Here is a 17,750-nt window from a genome sequence, read left to right as displayed (position 1 = left end):
TTTATTTTTGTTTAGTTTTATGGGATGTAGTTATGTGAAAATGGATACTTTTGTGTATAAAGATAGTTAGAACTCTGGTAATGTAATTTGAGGATTTTATATTTTATTTTCACTGGGTATGTGTGTTTTATATTTGATGAATAAGGTATCAGGTACACTGACGTCACTAAAGTAGCACTCCGAGCCCAAGTGGCGGGTCGAGGTCATTACAATAGGAAACCTTTTCACCCTCATTTTCTTGCCACATGTGGAGGCGTTGGATGTTTGAGCTAGACCTTGTGAATTGTGTTAGGGAGGACCAATAGAATCACTGCCCCACTTGGAGGACTATAGAGGCCAAGGTAGTTCTTACAGGTAGGCTGTGGAACTAGAGCATAAGAATAAGAAAATCTGTTGTCTTTCACAATGAAATGTTAAAAAATAAAAATATCAAATTGTTTGAAATATTTTAGTAACCCAACTCGATAAGGACTCATTAGCTCATTCATTTAAATAAATAAATAAGCCTAAACAACTATATTTTAATATAGTTTGAACTTGATTTGAGCATAAGTCCCATTAAAAGTTTTTAATATAACAAAGAAAGTTAAGTATAATAATACTCCAGTCAATTCATTTGAACAAAAATAAGCTATTTTCTATTTCCTACTCATTTTTATTGCCTCTAAAAGTTCATATTCAAAATTGATAATATATAAGTTTTGTTAAAATATCCTTTAGAAGTTTGGCATTCTTTTAATTTGTTCTACCATAAAGGGTATGCATATTTTTATTGAGGATTAATACACAAATTACTAAAATTTGAATTCATATGAATAGCGTTAAAGCAGGTTGGGTAAAATGGAAAAGTGCATCAAGTGTGCTTTGTGATCGTAGAATACCCTTAAAATTGTAAGGGAAGTTTTATAAGACAGTTATAAGACCAGTTATGTTATATAAATCATAATGTCGGGCGACAAAAAAACATAATATCCAAAAAGTAAAAGTTGTGGAGATGAGAATGCTTAGATGGATGAATGATATAACCTTGAAAGATAAATTAAGAAATGAACATATTCGCGGTAAGTTAGTTGTAGCTCTTATAGAAGATAAGATAAGCGAGGGAGGACTCAAATGGTATGGACACTTGCAACGTAGCTCACATAGTGCGCTTGTGAGGAAGAGTGAGTTAGTTACTGTGTGGAGACAATAGAAGGGGTAAAGGTAGACTTAAAATAACTTAAGAGGAGATAGTAAGTAAGAATTTAATATCCCCGAATCTGTCAAAAGAAATGGTTCATAAAAGACAAAACAAAACAAAACCAAGTCTTAGTCCCACTAAGTGAGGTCAGTTATATGAATCTTTTTCCGTCAATTTATGTGATCATAAACCATTTCTTTTGGTAGATTCAATAATATTAAATCCTTACTCACTATCTTTTCTCAAGTTATTTTAGGTTTACCCCTACCCCTACTACTGTCCCCCATAGTAACTAAGTCACTCTTCTTCATAGGTGCACTATAAGGCCTACGTTGCAAGTGTCCATATCATCTGAGTCGTCCCTCTTATCTTATCTTCTATAGGAGTTACACCTAACTTACCATGAATATGTTCATTCCTTAATTTATCTTTTAATGTTATACTACATATCCATCTAAGCATTCTCATCCCGACAACTTTTACTTTTTGGATATTATGTTTTTTCGTCGCCCAACATTCCGATCCATATAGCATAACTAGTTTTATAGTTGTCCTATAAAACTTCATTTTCAATTTTAAGGGTATTCTATGATCACATAGCACACTTGAAGCACTTCTCCATTTTACTCAACTTGCTTTAATTTTATGCATTATATCATCTTCAATTTCTTGTTCAGTTTGCATAATAGATCCAAGGTATCGAAATCTACAAGTACTATTTATTTTTTCCATCATCAAGTTTAACTTTATCTCAAATATTCCTTCTATCATTACTAAAATTACATTTCATATATTTTGTTTTCTTTCTACTTATCCTAAAGCCTCTAGATTCCAAAACTTCTCGCCATAATTCTAACTCAGCCTTTACTACGTCCCTAATTTCGTCAATTAATACAATATCATCTGCAAATAGCATACACCATAGAACCTCTTTTTGAATACTCTTAGTCAATTGGTCCATCACTAAAGTAAAAAGATAAGGACTCAAAGCAAATCCTTGATATACACTTATGGTAATTGAAAATTCTCTAGTTTCTCCATCTATAATACTTACACTAATCATTACTCTATCGTACATATCCTTAATGACATCGATATACCTACAACATACACCATTTTTTTCTAAAACCCACCATAAAATTTCCCTAGGTACCCTATCATATGCTTTCTCAAGGTCAATAAATATCATATGCAAGTCCCTCTTCTTTTCCCTAAACTTTTCCATTAATCTTCTTAAAAGATAAATAGCTTTTGTGATAAATCTCCCAAGCATAAAACCAAATTAATTTTCTGAAATCTTCGTTTCTAACTTTAATCTTTGTTCAACTACCCTTTTCTATAGTTTCATCGTATGACTCATAAATTTAATTCCACGATAGTTATTATAATTTTTAATATCTCATTTATTTTTATATATAGATATTAAAGTATTTTTCCTCTATTCATCTGACATTTTCTTAACTTTTATAATTGTATTAAATAAATTAGTTAATCATATAATTCCGTTATCACCCAAGCATTTCCAAACTTCAATTGGGATGATATCTTTATGCGATCATGAACCTTTTCTTTCATCAAAAGAAATAGTTCATGATCGCATAAATTCGCAAAAAATGATTCATATAACTGATCCCATCTAGTGGGACAAGGCTTGGTGTTGTTGTTGTTGTTGTATGTGTAGTGCAGAAGCATCCACTTTTTTTGGGAAATTGATATTTTACGTTGTCAGCTCAATTCCAAAATATCAACAACAACAATAATAATTCCCTCCAAGTGCTATGGACTATTCACAATCCCAACATGCATGTCAATTCCACAAGTTAAAAGGATTTCAGTCATTTGGAAATTCGGACACTGAATTCAAAAACTGTGAAAATATACACAAGTCCCTTAGATTACACTCTTTGCAAATTATGACTTTAAATACAATCACGGCTAGAATAGCTTCTGAAAATGGGAGAAGAATATTAATAATAAAAAAAAGGTTTCAAACCCCATACAAGAAAGACGAAAATAAATGACATACAACTGCAAACTACTATATATATATATAAAAGCTTCGGTTGTGCTTCAAATCGTAGATTTAGATTTGTGTGAATTTGTGTGAAACATAATACAATTTTACTCTATGTTTGCCTAAATCTACACAAATCTAAATCCAATTCCAAACTCCCAAACATCTAATTTCCATATGATCAAACATCAACTCTTCAATCACTCTACCCACACATGTAATAATAACACGAAGTACAAAAGATTTGCAATACATTTGCAACCTGGCTCTACTTGTGAGAATGGATACGAGGGTAGAGACCAAATATGTGCTCTGGCATGAAATCGTGCCGTGTCAGAATTCCAACAACTGGAGGCCTCTGCAGTTAGAAAATAAAGAGTGAACATAATTATTATTACAATACAACGCACGTGCTGGAATATCATGGGTCTCTCCTGATGTTTTAGCACTCTGCAGTAAAGAAAAGAAAGACACACAATTAAGCCATAATACTCAGAGAGAGGGAGAGAGAATCTTACTCCTTGCTTCTTTGGTACCACACACATGTGCCTGAGGCCAAGTTGCCTGAAGAGAATTGCAGCTTTGGCCAGTGACATTGTCTCAACCACTGTATATGGGGATGCATTTGTAATAGGATGGAGATCAACGTACATTTCCATCTCTTCCTCATCAATGTCCAAATCCTCCAATTTGATTCCCTTCCCAGATCCTGCCTTGGCAAAATCAAATGCAGAAAATCTCTGCAAAATCTCTGCTCCAATAAGCACCTTGTCCATGGTGAAATTTTTTCCCTTGAGCAAAACAAGCAAATGAGACCTCAGAACCAGCCCACACAATTCTGGTGCTTCTGAGAAAGGGGGCTCATCAATCACAGGGAACCCGTTGTGCCCTGTAGTCCTCAAAGCATGAAGAATGTTGCCCACCTTTTCGATGCCTGAAAAGGTGACCAGTGGACCAGAAACAACATCACGTGCGACCAAATGCCTCATGAAAGGTTCAGCATGGGCTTCCATATAAGGCAGCCCCTTCAGTTTCATTATTTGGTCATACACACCCTTGTTGAAGCTGTCAGCCATAGTTTTAGAGATGAGAAGAACCAGCATGACAAGGGGAAGCGTCATTAGATCATTTGTAAGCTCAAGTAATATAACACAAAGGGAAACTGTCATTCTCATGGTGCCACCAAGGAAGGAGGCAGCTCCAAGGAGGGAAAAGAGACCCGTGTCAAGTTTAGAGATGGATGCAAAGAGTCTCCCAACAAGACGACCATAGGTAGCTCCTGCTAGAATGACAGGGATAAAGAGCCCAGAGGGGACAGCGATGCCATAAGTGACAATGCCAAGACAATAGACAGCGGCAAAGAAGATGAAGAGAGAGGAAATATGGAACTCCTTCTCAGTGCTGGTGCTGAATAGGTTACGGATAGCATCATCATTAGTATTGAGGAATAGGGAGGCAAGGTCATTATAGTGGCCTGTTGGGCACTGGAAGCTTTTATAGTTGCCAGATCCGTCTACAGTAGGGCAGCTTGTCTCCGAATCAATAGGACAGGGGATGCACTTTGCCAACCATGGCAGGCCGAAGGAACAACATGACGTCAAGAGGGAGATGGTGAGAACAAGCAGAACTTTGAAAGCAGCACCTTTTCTGCAGCAGGATAACAAGTAGGTAGTGGGGTTCAATATCAGGGTGAAATTTACAGTCATCACCAAGTATTGTCAGCAGATGTTTTTATCACTCAACTTTAAATAGCAAATAACAATTAACACAAACTAACTTAAATGGGGTCTTTGCATGCTTGACTGAAAATGAAAGTGATGAATGCATCAATGATGACAAATAATGACAAATGCCTTTGCATTGGCATTTTACTGATTCCCCAAATAGAGAGCACTTTTGGAAGTTGGCAAGAGAAAAAATAACAGGCATGAGAAATAGAACATGAGGACATACTCGTTAATGGTGCTGTAGGTACGAAGAACCTTGTCCACAAGATAGTTATACAAGCTTCCAAAAACACCGCCTATAATTCCTAGAAGAATTACTGCTAGTATATCTGCAGTGCTATAGGTTGCCTTTGCCGAACTGACATCGTACATTATTAGACCACCTTTCCCAAACAGCCCACAATGTCCAGTCCAGCAATATTCTATGAAAGCTCTCAAAACTATAGCTACCACAGCAGTGGTGAAAAATGTTCTCCATAGAAGAGCACTCCGCCACCTAAAGCACATCCAAAAAGAAAAGATGCGGAGGAATTAAAAGCTCAAAATTTATGTGCCAGAGAGAGGGAGGGAGAAGACATGTACCAGGAAGCTGCTTCTTCGAGGGCGAAGAGGACCCCACCAACTGGTGCACGGAAGGCAGCAGCCACCCCAGCAGCAGCACCACAAGTGATCAGGTCTCGCCGGTCTCGGTCATTTTTGAAGTATCTTAACCATCTCCACGTCAAATGATACTTGTGAGAACCGCCCTGCCCAAGCAATGATGCTATGCAAGCGCCTGTGTGCACCATAGGCCCTTCTTTACCCATAATGAATCCAGCAGCAACACCAAAAATGGAACCAAAAATCTGCCAATATCAGAATCTTCAACATAATGGTCGCTTCCAAAAAATACAGAGAAAAGGGAAAAGTAGTGCAAGCCAATAATAAAAAAGATAAGATGTATAGCATGAATTCAGGAAAGCTTACTCAAACCATCTGATGAATTGCAGTCCATTAATGTTAACTAACAAGAAAGTTTGAGTAACTACAGTACTAATAATTCAGGTATAGCTCTATTGCTTGGGTATTTTGAAAAATTGCCATCTTATGTGAGAGATCATAAACCAATGGCTGCCCCTGATTTCAGAGGAATTTTAACTCATATTGCTGCAATTGTCAATGTCTGACAGGGTTGTCAGAAATTTTCCACTTGAACTCGTAGGTTCGTGATTTTAACTCAAATTGCTGCAATTGTCAATGTCTGACAGGGTTGTCAGCAATTTTCCACTTGAACTTGTAGGTTCGTGATTTTAACTAAAATTGCCATGCACCATTGCTGGCCGCTTCCATCACCATCTCTGCCTTCATCATCTCTCCGACTGATCCATCTTTCACAACAGCAGGAATCACAAAACAAGAGCACTCCAAATCTTCTCATAAACCCTTACACATCCTAAACACTAGCCCATATACCCTTCATCATCCACTGGCAATGCACATTGTCATTGGCTCACTAAAGCTTGTCATTTTAGGCTTATCGAAGCCAATTTCGTCTGCCCTGCCACCTACAGCTTGTTAGGGCCAGAGGAGTCTTTGTACCAACTTGATATATATGAGTGAGCATCAAATTGACCCAAAATTTTAAGCCATTAGGTCTATAGGGCACACCCAGCCCCAAATTCTATTAGATTTGCCTCTATGGATTGAAGACCGTCAGCACCTTCATAATCAACTAACAAAGCTCATCGTCATTGGCTCACTAAGGCTTGTCATGTTAGGCTTGTCGAAGCCAATTACGTCCGCCCTGCCACCTAAAGCTTGTTAGGACCAAAGGAGTCTTCGTACCGGCTTGATATACATGAATGAGCACCAACTTGACTCACAATCTTAAGCCATTAGGTCATAGGCCCAACCATGCATATAAGCACCCATCCTCCACCATTTTTCCAATGTGGGACAAACTCAAAAATGGAATTCTCAACATATCTTCATGATGGAATCTGGCTTATTCAGTTGTTGAGCATCGGGATAGAGAGCAGGCAATAAATTTGCACATCACCAGTAAATCATTGTTGATTTACACTCCTAGATTGTTGGTGAAGATTGCTTCTCATTGCTGGCAATTGGATTTGCAAGAAACCCTAGCCACCACTCGTACAACCTAGCCGTTCATTTTCATAAAAGCCAGCTATCATTGCAGGGAACAGCGTCCAGTCGTCCACCTTCACTAGTTGTTAGCACTACTTGTTGACGCACCCTTGTTGCTTTATTTGTAGGTTGTCCAAACATCTGCTGGCAGACAATGAAAGGTCATCTCAAATGGTGAAGAATGTGGATGAATTGATCGATCCTGCTTCCGCCGCAATATTTATACATTTAGAATCTATTACCATACTATCAAGAGTATTGGCTGCAAAGGTATCTATCCAGTAGTAGATTGTTTAGATTCAACGTGTTGACCTTATATGTCATACCCTATTTTGATTATGACAAATACTCTGGTATTTGATTTCTATCAAGTTTGTATGCAGGTTCATATTGGCAAGATCATATGATGGCATGAGGTGACTTAAAGAATAAAGACCCAGAATATTCATTTGTTGGAATTTATATTATGTTTAATTCGGGTCTCTAATATTTAAGTAGGAATGGTCTGTAATAATTGATGTGCATCATGCATGTAGGGACTGATAAGCTCAAAGACTTTAAAAAGACCCTAGGTCCTTGCACTTACACTTAAGTTAGTCCCCATTATCACATATACTATCAGGGGGAAACTATTGAATTGAAACAGGACTTAAGGTATAAAAATTATAGGGCTTCGGGTGACCGAACCTTGGTGTTCAAAACACCTCGGTCGACCGAACCATTGCATAGTTAGCGTGTTGACCTGACTTCGACGATCGAACGAAAAAGATTATACCGTCTCCGATCAACCAAACATTTACTCTGACTTTTTCCAACTACTCGAGCGCCCGAATATTAGCGTTCAAATCACCCTCGGACGACTGAACATGTGAGTTTGGTAAACCGAACTTGAGACCAGGCGACCGAACCTTGGACAGATTGGAAAATCGCCTTGGTCAGCAGACCAAATCCTCATTCAGGAACCCAAACATGGAAAAGTTACTTTTTCTGATGTGTCTGTTCGGGCAAACGAACCTATGGCTTGGTTGACTGAAACTCTTGGATTGACCTAATTTTTACCGCGGTACTATTTTAAAACAAATTTAATTATTCCCTATGTATCCCCAAAGGTTATAATTTTGGCCCTGCCTATATATATGGGTTCATTTGCTCAGATTAGTAATTGATTAACATTTTGATTAGTAACAAAATCCTCTGAAATTTTTCAAAGCTTATTTTTTCATACAAAGCTTACACTCTCTCATACAATCATTCCTTTGCTAAATCAATCCTCGTGAGAGTTCTTTGAGTGGTCATAGATTATTCTCATTTGTAGGGAACTCTCATTGTATTGTATATTTGATTTTCGGATTGAGAGATGAGCATAAGGTTTTTTCCCTGATTTTATTTAATAAATCAGTGTGGGAAAAATCTTGTAGCTAGTGAGTCTTTGCATCTTTAGTGCAAGACTCATTGAGCTTGTATTTTTGAGTGTGCAAAAATCTTTTCACAAGCTCATTTTTCGAACATATCTTGTGCTTGAATATTGATAAAATATTTTTTAGAGATATTTAGAATACTCTTGGTGAAAATCTTTGAAATCCTAAACTGTGATTGAGATATACATCTATACATAGTTTCAAAGATTAGTTTGTTCATACACTCTTGTGCTTGATTGGATATAGTTATTACTATTGAGTGTTGATTGCACACATATAGCACTAAGTTTATTGTTCTTACATTATTGGTGTGCATTGATTAATACTGATGCAAATCTGCTTGTTTGAGAAGCATATAATTTGTACACATCCTGTATTGCGATTTGGTTGTATTCCAGGCGTGGCCTGAGGGGGCGTTAATCCAACCTGGAAGGATTGATTGTAAAGGTTGAGGTCAGCCCTGTGTTAATTTGACCTGATTGTATTTTGGTACCGCTCCACCCGTGAAGTGAAACTTAGTGTAATCCTCATACTTGTGAGCCAAAAAGGGGACGTAGGCACTTTTGCCAAACCTCGATAACATATCTGGTGTTCTCTCTCTTTACCTGCTTCACCTTGCACATGTAATTAACTTGCATAATTTAATTTCAGTTGAATATATTGATTTATTTTATATCTGCACCAGATTGACCCTAGGATTATGTAATACTGCTACTAGAAAATTGACCTAGGGGAGAAATTTTTAAAATACTAATTCACCCCCACTCTTGGGATTACAGTAAAGCTAACAATTGGTATCAGAGTCTAGTAGCATAGACTTAAATGTTTTTCTGCAAAAGATCTAGATGGCTCATAACACTACAACCCCTTTCCCTGAGGGACCCTCTTCCACATGCCCTTCTATTTTTAGTGGTGTCAATTAAACCTTTTGAAAACAAAGGATGCGTATTTACCTTCAGAATATTGACTAGAAGGTGTGGAGAGTTGTCTCTAAGGGAAACTATGTTCCTATGAAAACTGAAGGTGAAACTAGAGTTCCTAAGACTGAAGAGGAATATACTGATGATGATATGAAAGCTCTTAGTATAAATGCTACTGCCATGAATAATCTCTATTGTGGTCTTGATGTTAATGAATTTAATAGAGTTATGGCATGTTCTTCTGCTAAAGAAATATGGGATAAGTTAGAGGTCACCTATAAGGGTACTAGAGATGTGAAGGATAGTAGGGTTGATATGTTGACTAGTGAGTATGAAGCATTTAGGATGAACATTGGTGAGTCCATACAGAGCATGTACACTAGATTCACACACATCATTAATTCACTACATGCATTAGGTAAGACCTATCCTACGTATGAAATGATTAGAAAAGTCCTCAGGGGTTTGCCTCCTGTTTCGGAAGCAAAGGCTATGGCCATATTTGAGGGTAGAGACCTTAAGGCTATATCACTAGATGAACTGATAGGTTCATTTATCACTTATGAGTTAGCTGTTAATGAGAGACTGAATGAGCACAATAGGATGAGAAAAGTGACTGCATTAAAAACATCTACTAATACTTCTAGTGAGTGCAGTGAACCTGAATCTGGAGATGACATGTCTGTGCTTACTAGGAAGTTTAGCAGGTTCTTCAGGAAGAACAGTAGGCCATATAGAAAGTTTAGAGATTCAGTATCTGAGAGGGAGAGCCTAGTAAAAGAAAAGAAAAATCGAACGCTCCTATGTGCTACAATTGCAATAAGGTCGGGCATATCAAACCCGATTGGCCGTTGCTAAAAAAGGAGTTTAGGAAAAAGAAGAAAGTCATAAAAGTAGGTACCTCGTGGGATAGACAAAACAGCAGCGATTCAGATTCAGATTCAGATTGCAGTGACTCTGAGATTGCCAACTTGTGCCTGATGGCATGGGATGATAAGGTATTGTCTTCTTGCTTCTTATCTTCATATTATTCTGATGATGATTGTGATTCTGATAGCATGCCTACTTTTAAAGAATTGCAATATGAATATATTCGTGTATCTAAATTACTATACAAAATGACCAAGGAAAATGATGTTTTGGAAAAGAAATGTGAAAATTGGTCAAAACTGTTTGAAATTGCAAAGAATTCTCATGCTTCGATTCTTAAAGAAAAAGATTTGAAAACTGCCGAACTTGAGAGAAAATTGGAGGATAGCTCCAAAATTGTTTATAAATTTACTGAGGGCCAACACAATTTTAAAAAGCTTCTTGGGGCCCAAAGAAACTCTCTTAGCAAAGAAAGTTTTGGATTTAATGGTATTGAAAATGTAAGACGACCTAATCTTCATTTGGGACATTTTACTAGAGAATCAAAATCCCAAATTTCACCTAAAGATCCTCGGTGTCAAATGATATGTTTTAAGTGCAAACAAATTGGTTATATTCAGTTTGACGATCCACTTAGAAATAGACATGTAAGAATTAAAAATGTGTGGAGAGTCAAAGGTGATCTAGACACTAACCCTTGTGGACTCAACATAATTTAGGGACTAGTGTCAATTACTTAGATTTTCTTGTAGGTGTGTTTAAGATCGTCCTCTTCCAAGGACAAGTGGTACCTAGATAGCGGCTGCTCATGGCATATGACCGGCGACAGGGCCAACTTCGCTTCCATCACTCCCAAGGATGGAGGGTACGTGACATTCGGGGACAATGCCAAGGGCCGAATCATCGGTGTAGGTAAGGTTGGTAAGGAACCTTCCCTAGTTATTGATCATGTATTATTGGTTGATGGATTGAAACATAATTTGTTGAGTATTAGCCAATTGTGTGATAAAGGGTATAAAGTATCTTTTGAAAATGATAAATGCATTGTTCAGAGTAAATCTGATAGCAAAGTACTTTTTACTGCTGAACGGCATGAAAATGTGTACACCACTAGTTTTGATAATTTAGCTTCTCAACAAGTTACATGTTTTTCTACATAAATGAAGCTAATTGGTTATATCATAGACGTTTAGGACATGCAAGCATGGATTTGTTATCAAAACTTGTGAAAAAAGATTTGGTTAAAGGCTTACTTAAAACACCTTTTGTGAAAAATAAGATTTGTGATGGCATAGAAAACTATTGTGACCTAGAGGGCATTTCACATAATTTTTTTGCACCTAGAAAGTCACAACAAAATGGAGTTGTAGAAAGAAAGAATAGGTCCTTGCAAGAAATGGGTAGGACTATGCTAAATGAATATAAATTACCCAAATATTTCTAAGCAGAAGTTGTGAGTATTACATGTTATGTCATGAATAGAGTGTTAATCAGACCTTCACTTAATAGGACTCCATATGAATTGTGGAATAGCCATAGACCTAACATTTCCTATTTTCAAGTCTTTGGTTGTAAATGTTTTGTACTTCGAGATAATGAGCACTTAGGGAAATTTGACTCTAAATTTGATGAAGGTATTTTCCTAAGTTATTCACTTAATAGTAGAGCATATAGAATATTTAATAAGAGAACTTTAACTATTGTTGAATCTATTCATGTTGTGTTTGATGAATCTAATCCATTTTCTAAAAGAGATGATGAAGATGATATTGATATTAGAAAAGGTTTAGATAAGCTATCTATTGAAAATAATGTGGATATTAATTCAAAAGCAAATGATAAATCAATTGAAAATGATAAAGTTGAAAGTGAGGTTCAAGAGCTGCCTAGGGATTGGAAATTCATTAGGAACCACCCTTTAGATCAAATTATAGGTGAACCTTCACGTGGTGTTGCCACCCGATCTTCCTTAAGAAACCTAGTTAGCCATTTTCCATTCTTATCTCAGAAGGAGCCCAAAAATATTAAAGAAGCCATAGAAAATGAATCTTGGGTAATGTCTATGCAGGAAGAACTTAACCAATTTGAAAGAAGCAAAGTTTGGACCCTAGTTCCTAGGCCTAATGATCATACTATTATTGGAACTAAATGAGTATATAGAAATAAAAAGGATGAAAATGGGGTAGTAACTAGAAATAAAGTTAGACCAGTTGCCCAGGGATATAATAAGGAAGAAGGGATAAATTTTAAGGAAACCTATGCTCTTGCAGCTAGAATGGAAGCCATTCGTATGTTGCTTGCTTATGCCGCTTTTAAGAACTTTAAATTGTACCAAATGGATGTTAAAAGCGCATTCTTAAATTGCTATATATATGAAGAAGTGCATGTAGAACAACCTCCTGGTTTTGAAAATCATAAATATCCTGATCATGTATACCAGTTGTCCAAAGCCTTGTACGGATTGAAACAAGCTCCTAGAGCTTGGTATGAGATGCTTAGTGGTTTTATCTTAGATAATGGTTTTACCATGGGCAAAATTGACACTACACTTTTTATCAAAATTAAAAATGATCATATGCTCCTTGTCCAAATATATGTTGATGATATCATCTTTGGAGCAACTAATGATGAATTCTGTAATGAGTTTGCCAAATGCATGCAAAGCTAATTTGAAATGAGCATGATAGGTGAACTGCGTTTCTTCTTAGAACTTCAAATTAAACAAGCCAATCATGGAACCTTTATATGCCAATCTAAATATGTTAGAGACTTGCTCAAGAAATTTAATATGGAAAATAGTAAAATTCTTGGTACTCCTATGAGTTCTATCACAAAACTTGATAAAGATAAGCAAGGTATTCCTATTGATGTGAAATTATATCGTGTCAAGATTGGTAGTCTCCTATACCTTATAGCTAGTCGACCTGATATCATGTTTAGTGTGTGCATTTGTGCTAGGTTTCAGGCCGCTCCTAAGGAGTCTCATCTGTTAGCTGTGAAAAGAATACTTAAGTACCTAGTTGGAATTGTTGAGTTAGGTTTATGGTACCCTAAGCATACGACATTTGAGATTGTTAGTTATATTGATGCTAACTTTGTCAGTAGCAAGGTAGATAGAAAGAGTACTAGCGACACTTGTCATTATTTAGGACAATCTCTAGCTTCTTGGTTCTCCAAGAAACAGAACTCAATTGTCTTATCCACAGCTGAAACTGAATATATTGCGGCTAAAAGTTGTTGTGCTCAAACGCTTTATATGAAATAACAACTTATGGATTTTGGATTGTACTATGATACGGTTCCGATTAAATGTGATAATACTAGTGCAATCAACATTTCAAAGAATCTTATCTCACATTCACGAACCAAACATATTGAGATTAGACATCATTTCATTCGTGATCATGTGTAGAAAGGGGATGTGGCACTTGAGTTTGTGTGCACAAATGAGCAGTGAGCTGATATTTTCAACAAACTCCTTCAGGAAGATAGGTTCATATAGATTAGACGTGAACTAGGTTTAATGCATAGTAGGGAGGCCACATATATTTTTGATAGAGTGTAAAAACTTAGGGGGAGCTTCTTAACATAGAAAATATACGGCTCTGAACTTTAAATCTATCTTTGCTTTATACTTTATGAGTTTGTGTGTGTTTTGCAATACATGGCTATCATATCTCTTGCATGTTGATAACTCTACTTATGTTTTCCGTTTTGAACATACTGGACTGTTTGAGTTAGTTATTGCGGATAATTGTAAATTTGAACTAAATTAGGTCATTTCTATACAAATATTTTTTGGGAAATGCTTTATTTTCAAACGGCACGCTGCCAAAATTTTTAAAAATCTTCCCAACCATATCTTGTATTTAAATGATTCATACTCAATGCCTTGCTTATATGCTTTAAATTTATAGTCCTTTTTGCTGTTGCCAAAAGGGGGAGAAGAGGAAAAATTGGGTACTTGGGATAAATGTTTTGAACTTTAAAATCTTTACATTTCCCTTAGGCATAATTTCAGGGGGAGCCTTTCTTGGTTGTACCTACTTTTGCATAATGTATTTGTCATCATAAAAAAAGGGGAGATTGACCTTATAGATCATACCTTATTTTGATTATGACAAATACTACCTATATGCTTTAAATTTATGACCCTTTTTGCTGTTTGCAGAAGGGGGAGAAGAGGCAAAATTGGGTACTTGGGATAAATGTTTTGAGCTTTTAAATCTTTACATTTCCCTTATGCATAATTTCAGGGGGAGCCTTTCATGGCTGTACCTACTTTTGCATAAGGTATTTGTTATCATAAAAAATGGAGAGATTATTGACCTTATAGGTCATACCCTGTTTTGATTATGGCAAATACTCTGGTATTTAATGTCTATCAAGTTTGTGTCCAGGTTCATATTGGTAAGATCATATGATGACATGAGGTGACTTGAAAAATAAAGACCCAGAGTATTCATTTTTTGTAATTTATATTATGTTTAATTCAGATCTGTAATATTTAAGTAGGAATGGTCTGTAATAATTGATGTGCATAATGCATGTAGGGACTAATAAGCTCAAAGACCTTAGAAAGACCCTAGGTCCTAGCACTTATACTTAAGTTAGTCCCAATTATCACATATACTATCAGGGGAAACTATTGAATTGAAACAGGACTCAAGGTATAAAAATTATAGGGCTTCGGGTGATCGAACCTTGGTGTTCAAAACACTTCGGTCGACTGAACCGTTGAATAGTTAGCGTGTTGACCTGACTTCGGGCAACCGAACCAAAAAGACTTTACCGTCTTCAGTTAACTGAACATTTACCCTGACTTTTTCCAATTACTCGGGCACCTGAATATTAGCGTTCAAATCACCCTCGGGCGACTGAACATGTGAGTTCGGTAAACCAAACTTGAGACCAGGCGACCGAATCTTGGACAGATTGGAAAATCGGCTTGGTCAGCAAACCGAATCCTTATTCAGGCACCTGAACATAGAAAAGTTACTTTTTCTGATGTGTTTGTTCGGGCGACTGAACTTATGGCTCGGTCGACCGAAACTCTCAAGTTGGCCTAATTTTTACCACGGTTAATTGAGGTTAAATAGGGTTAATTTTCTTAAACTATTTTAAAACAAATTTAATTATTCCCTATGTATCCCAAACGGTTATATTTTTAGCATTGCCTATATATATGGGTTTATTTGCTCATATTAGTAATGGATTAACATTTTGATTAGTAACAAAATCCTCTGAAATTTTTCAAAACTAATTTTTTCATACAAAGCCTACACTCTCTCATATAATCATTCCTTTGCTAAATCAATCCTTGTGAGAGTTCTGTTAGCTTTGGTGTATTCCCAAGAAGGGGGGTGAATTGGGTATTTAAAAATTACTTCCTAGGTTAAACTAGATCAGCAGTATTACGCAACCTAGGGTTTGTCTATGCAATAATAAACCCAATCATTCACAATAAAACATACATGTGCAGTAAATATAAATTGGAGAAATATAAACAGTGCACACACGATATGTTGTCGGAGTTCGGCCAATACTGCCTATGTCCCCGCCTCTAGCTCGCAAGCCCGAGGATTCCACTAATGCTCACTTAATGGGTTGAGCGGCATCAGTTACAACCAGGTCGATTAGCGGGGCTGACCTTAACCTACACCTTACTAGGATGATGCACCTAACTTTCTTAACTGGGTCTAAGCCAATCCGGAACTATTTACTAAGGCTAGTCTCCCTCTTTGGGCCCATGTCTGGAATACAACAAATGTGAAATATAGTTTTTGCGTACACGGAAATATGCTTCTTACACTAAGCAAATTATGTACCACTAAGCACAGTATAATCAATCAATCAATGCACATCAATAATATAAGATTTATAAGCTCAGTGCAGATAATACTACAACTCTCAAGATAATGTCACTAGGCAATTAAAGTGTGAGTGTGTGTTTGCAATCTATCTTTGAAACAATATATAAATATATATCAACCACAAATAGGTTTCAAAGATTTTCAGAGAATGTAATCACAATATCTCTAAGATGATTTTCTCAAGATTCTAACACGAGATATTTGAAATCAAGCTTGTTAAAAAAATATTTCACAAAGTACACGAACAAGCCTTTGAATACTTGCAACAACAATGCAAGATTCACAAGCTCAAACGAGTTATCCCAAGATAATATTTATCAATGAAATAATCTAGGATCGACTCAAGCTAACTCTCTAAAAATAACAATAATAAATGAGAGAGTATTCTAGCTTTAAAGTAATGTATGAAAACACACAAATATGTTCACTTTTCAAGTTGCAACGATAATGCAAATGAAGAGAATACAATAAATGCTCTTTTTATCAAAGATGGTTTTGCAAAGAAGAATCAAAGAGTGTACAAAATTTGCTTGGAATGTTGAGTATATAGCAAAAGGGGTATAAAATATTTGAGAGAAATTTTCCTAATCACTTTTGCTAATCTCGTACTAATTCTTACAAATGAGGGGGTATATATAGAGTTCCCCAAAATTATAACCGTTCAGGACACATAGGGTATTATTAGTATTGTTTTAAAACATTTTAACACAATTAACCTTATTTAAAAAATTTAACCTTGGTAAAAAAATTGTCCAACTTGAGAGCACCAGTCGACCGGACTTGAGGTTCGGTTGACCAAGTGACAAGGTTCGGTTGACCAGGAGAAATTTGAATTGAGAGTTCGGTCGACCGGACTAAGGGTCCCAAGGGCGATTTTTCCATTTCCGCGCAGTTCGGTCAAACAGGTGATTTTGAACTAGGTAGTTCAGTTGACCGGGTAGGTGGATTCTCCCACATGGGGGTTCGGTCGACTAGAGTGTTGCCCGTATAAATATGGTAGGTCGACCAAGGAGTCAAACGTTGATCCGTGCGGGAGTTCGGTCGACCAAGTTGTGTGAACTTGGCAAGGTACAGTCTATCAAGTTATGGTCAAATTGTTGACCTCTGACCTGTTCGGTCGACCAAGTGATTTACACTGTGAAAGTTCGGTCGACCGAAGCACTGTTCAATGCACAATTTCAGTCCTATTTTTTATTAGAAGTCACCCCTGTTCATATCGGTATAAGTTTTGAGTTATGGGGGACTTTGCATGTGATTATTAGGGACCTAGGGTCAATCTAAGGTCAATGGGCAAGGCTTTTCAACTATGCCCAAAAATCCGGCGTCGGTTGACCGAAGGTTGATCCCTAAGGTCCAGCTATGGTCATTGAGCTTATAAGTCCTACATGCATTATATGGACCAATTATTACAGACCATTCTTACTTAAATATTACATACCCGAATTAAACTTAATATAAATTACAACAATGAATATTCAACTAGGATCTTCATTTTCCTTCAGGTCTCCGAGTGCCATCATATGATATTGTCAAGATAAATCTGCACATCAACTCGGCAGACAATAAATACCTGAGTATTTGTCATAATCAAAACAGGGTAAGACCCATAGGGTCAACAAGT

General features: G+C 36.6%; 1 protein-coding gene across 3 annotated transcripts in view; it reads right to left on the bottom strand.

Moving 5' to 3' along the window:
* Window positions 1–3,198: 3,198 nt before the first annotated feature.
* LOC131160385 (chloride channel protein CLC-c-like) overlaps window positions 3,199–17,750 on the bottom strand; it is a 53,889-nt gene continuing 39,337 nt past the window's right edge. For 2 of the 3 annotated variants that reach the window (XM_058116026.1, XM_058116027.1), the window contains exons 5-7: window positions 5,504–5,766; window positions 5,148–5,417; window positions 3,199–4,841 (exon numbers count right to left, since the gene is read on the bottom strand). In XM_058116026.1, the coding sequence (XP_057972009.1) occupies window positions 3,395–4,841; window positions 5,148–5,417; window positions 5,504–5,766 (1,980 nt within the window). In that variant the 3' untranslated portion in view covers window positions 3,199–3,394. The remainder of the gene's footprint in view (window positions 4,842–5,147; window positions 5,418–5,503; window positions 5,767–17,750) is intronic. The other variant, XM_058116028.1, reaches the window with a different exon arrangement.

This window comes from Malania oleifera, chromosome 7 (assembly GCF_029873635.1).
Source record: "Malania oleifera isolate guangnan ecotype guangnan chromosome 7, ASM2987363v1, whole genome shotgun sequence".
In the NCBI taxonomy this organism is placed as follows: Eukaryota; Viridiplantae; Streptophyta; class Magnoliopsida; order Santalales; family Ximeniaceae; genus Malania; species Malania oleifera.
The sequence above is the reverse complement of the archived record's forward strand: the minus strand, read 5'-3'. Positions and strand labels throughout refer to the sequence as shown.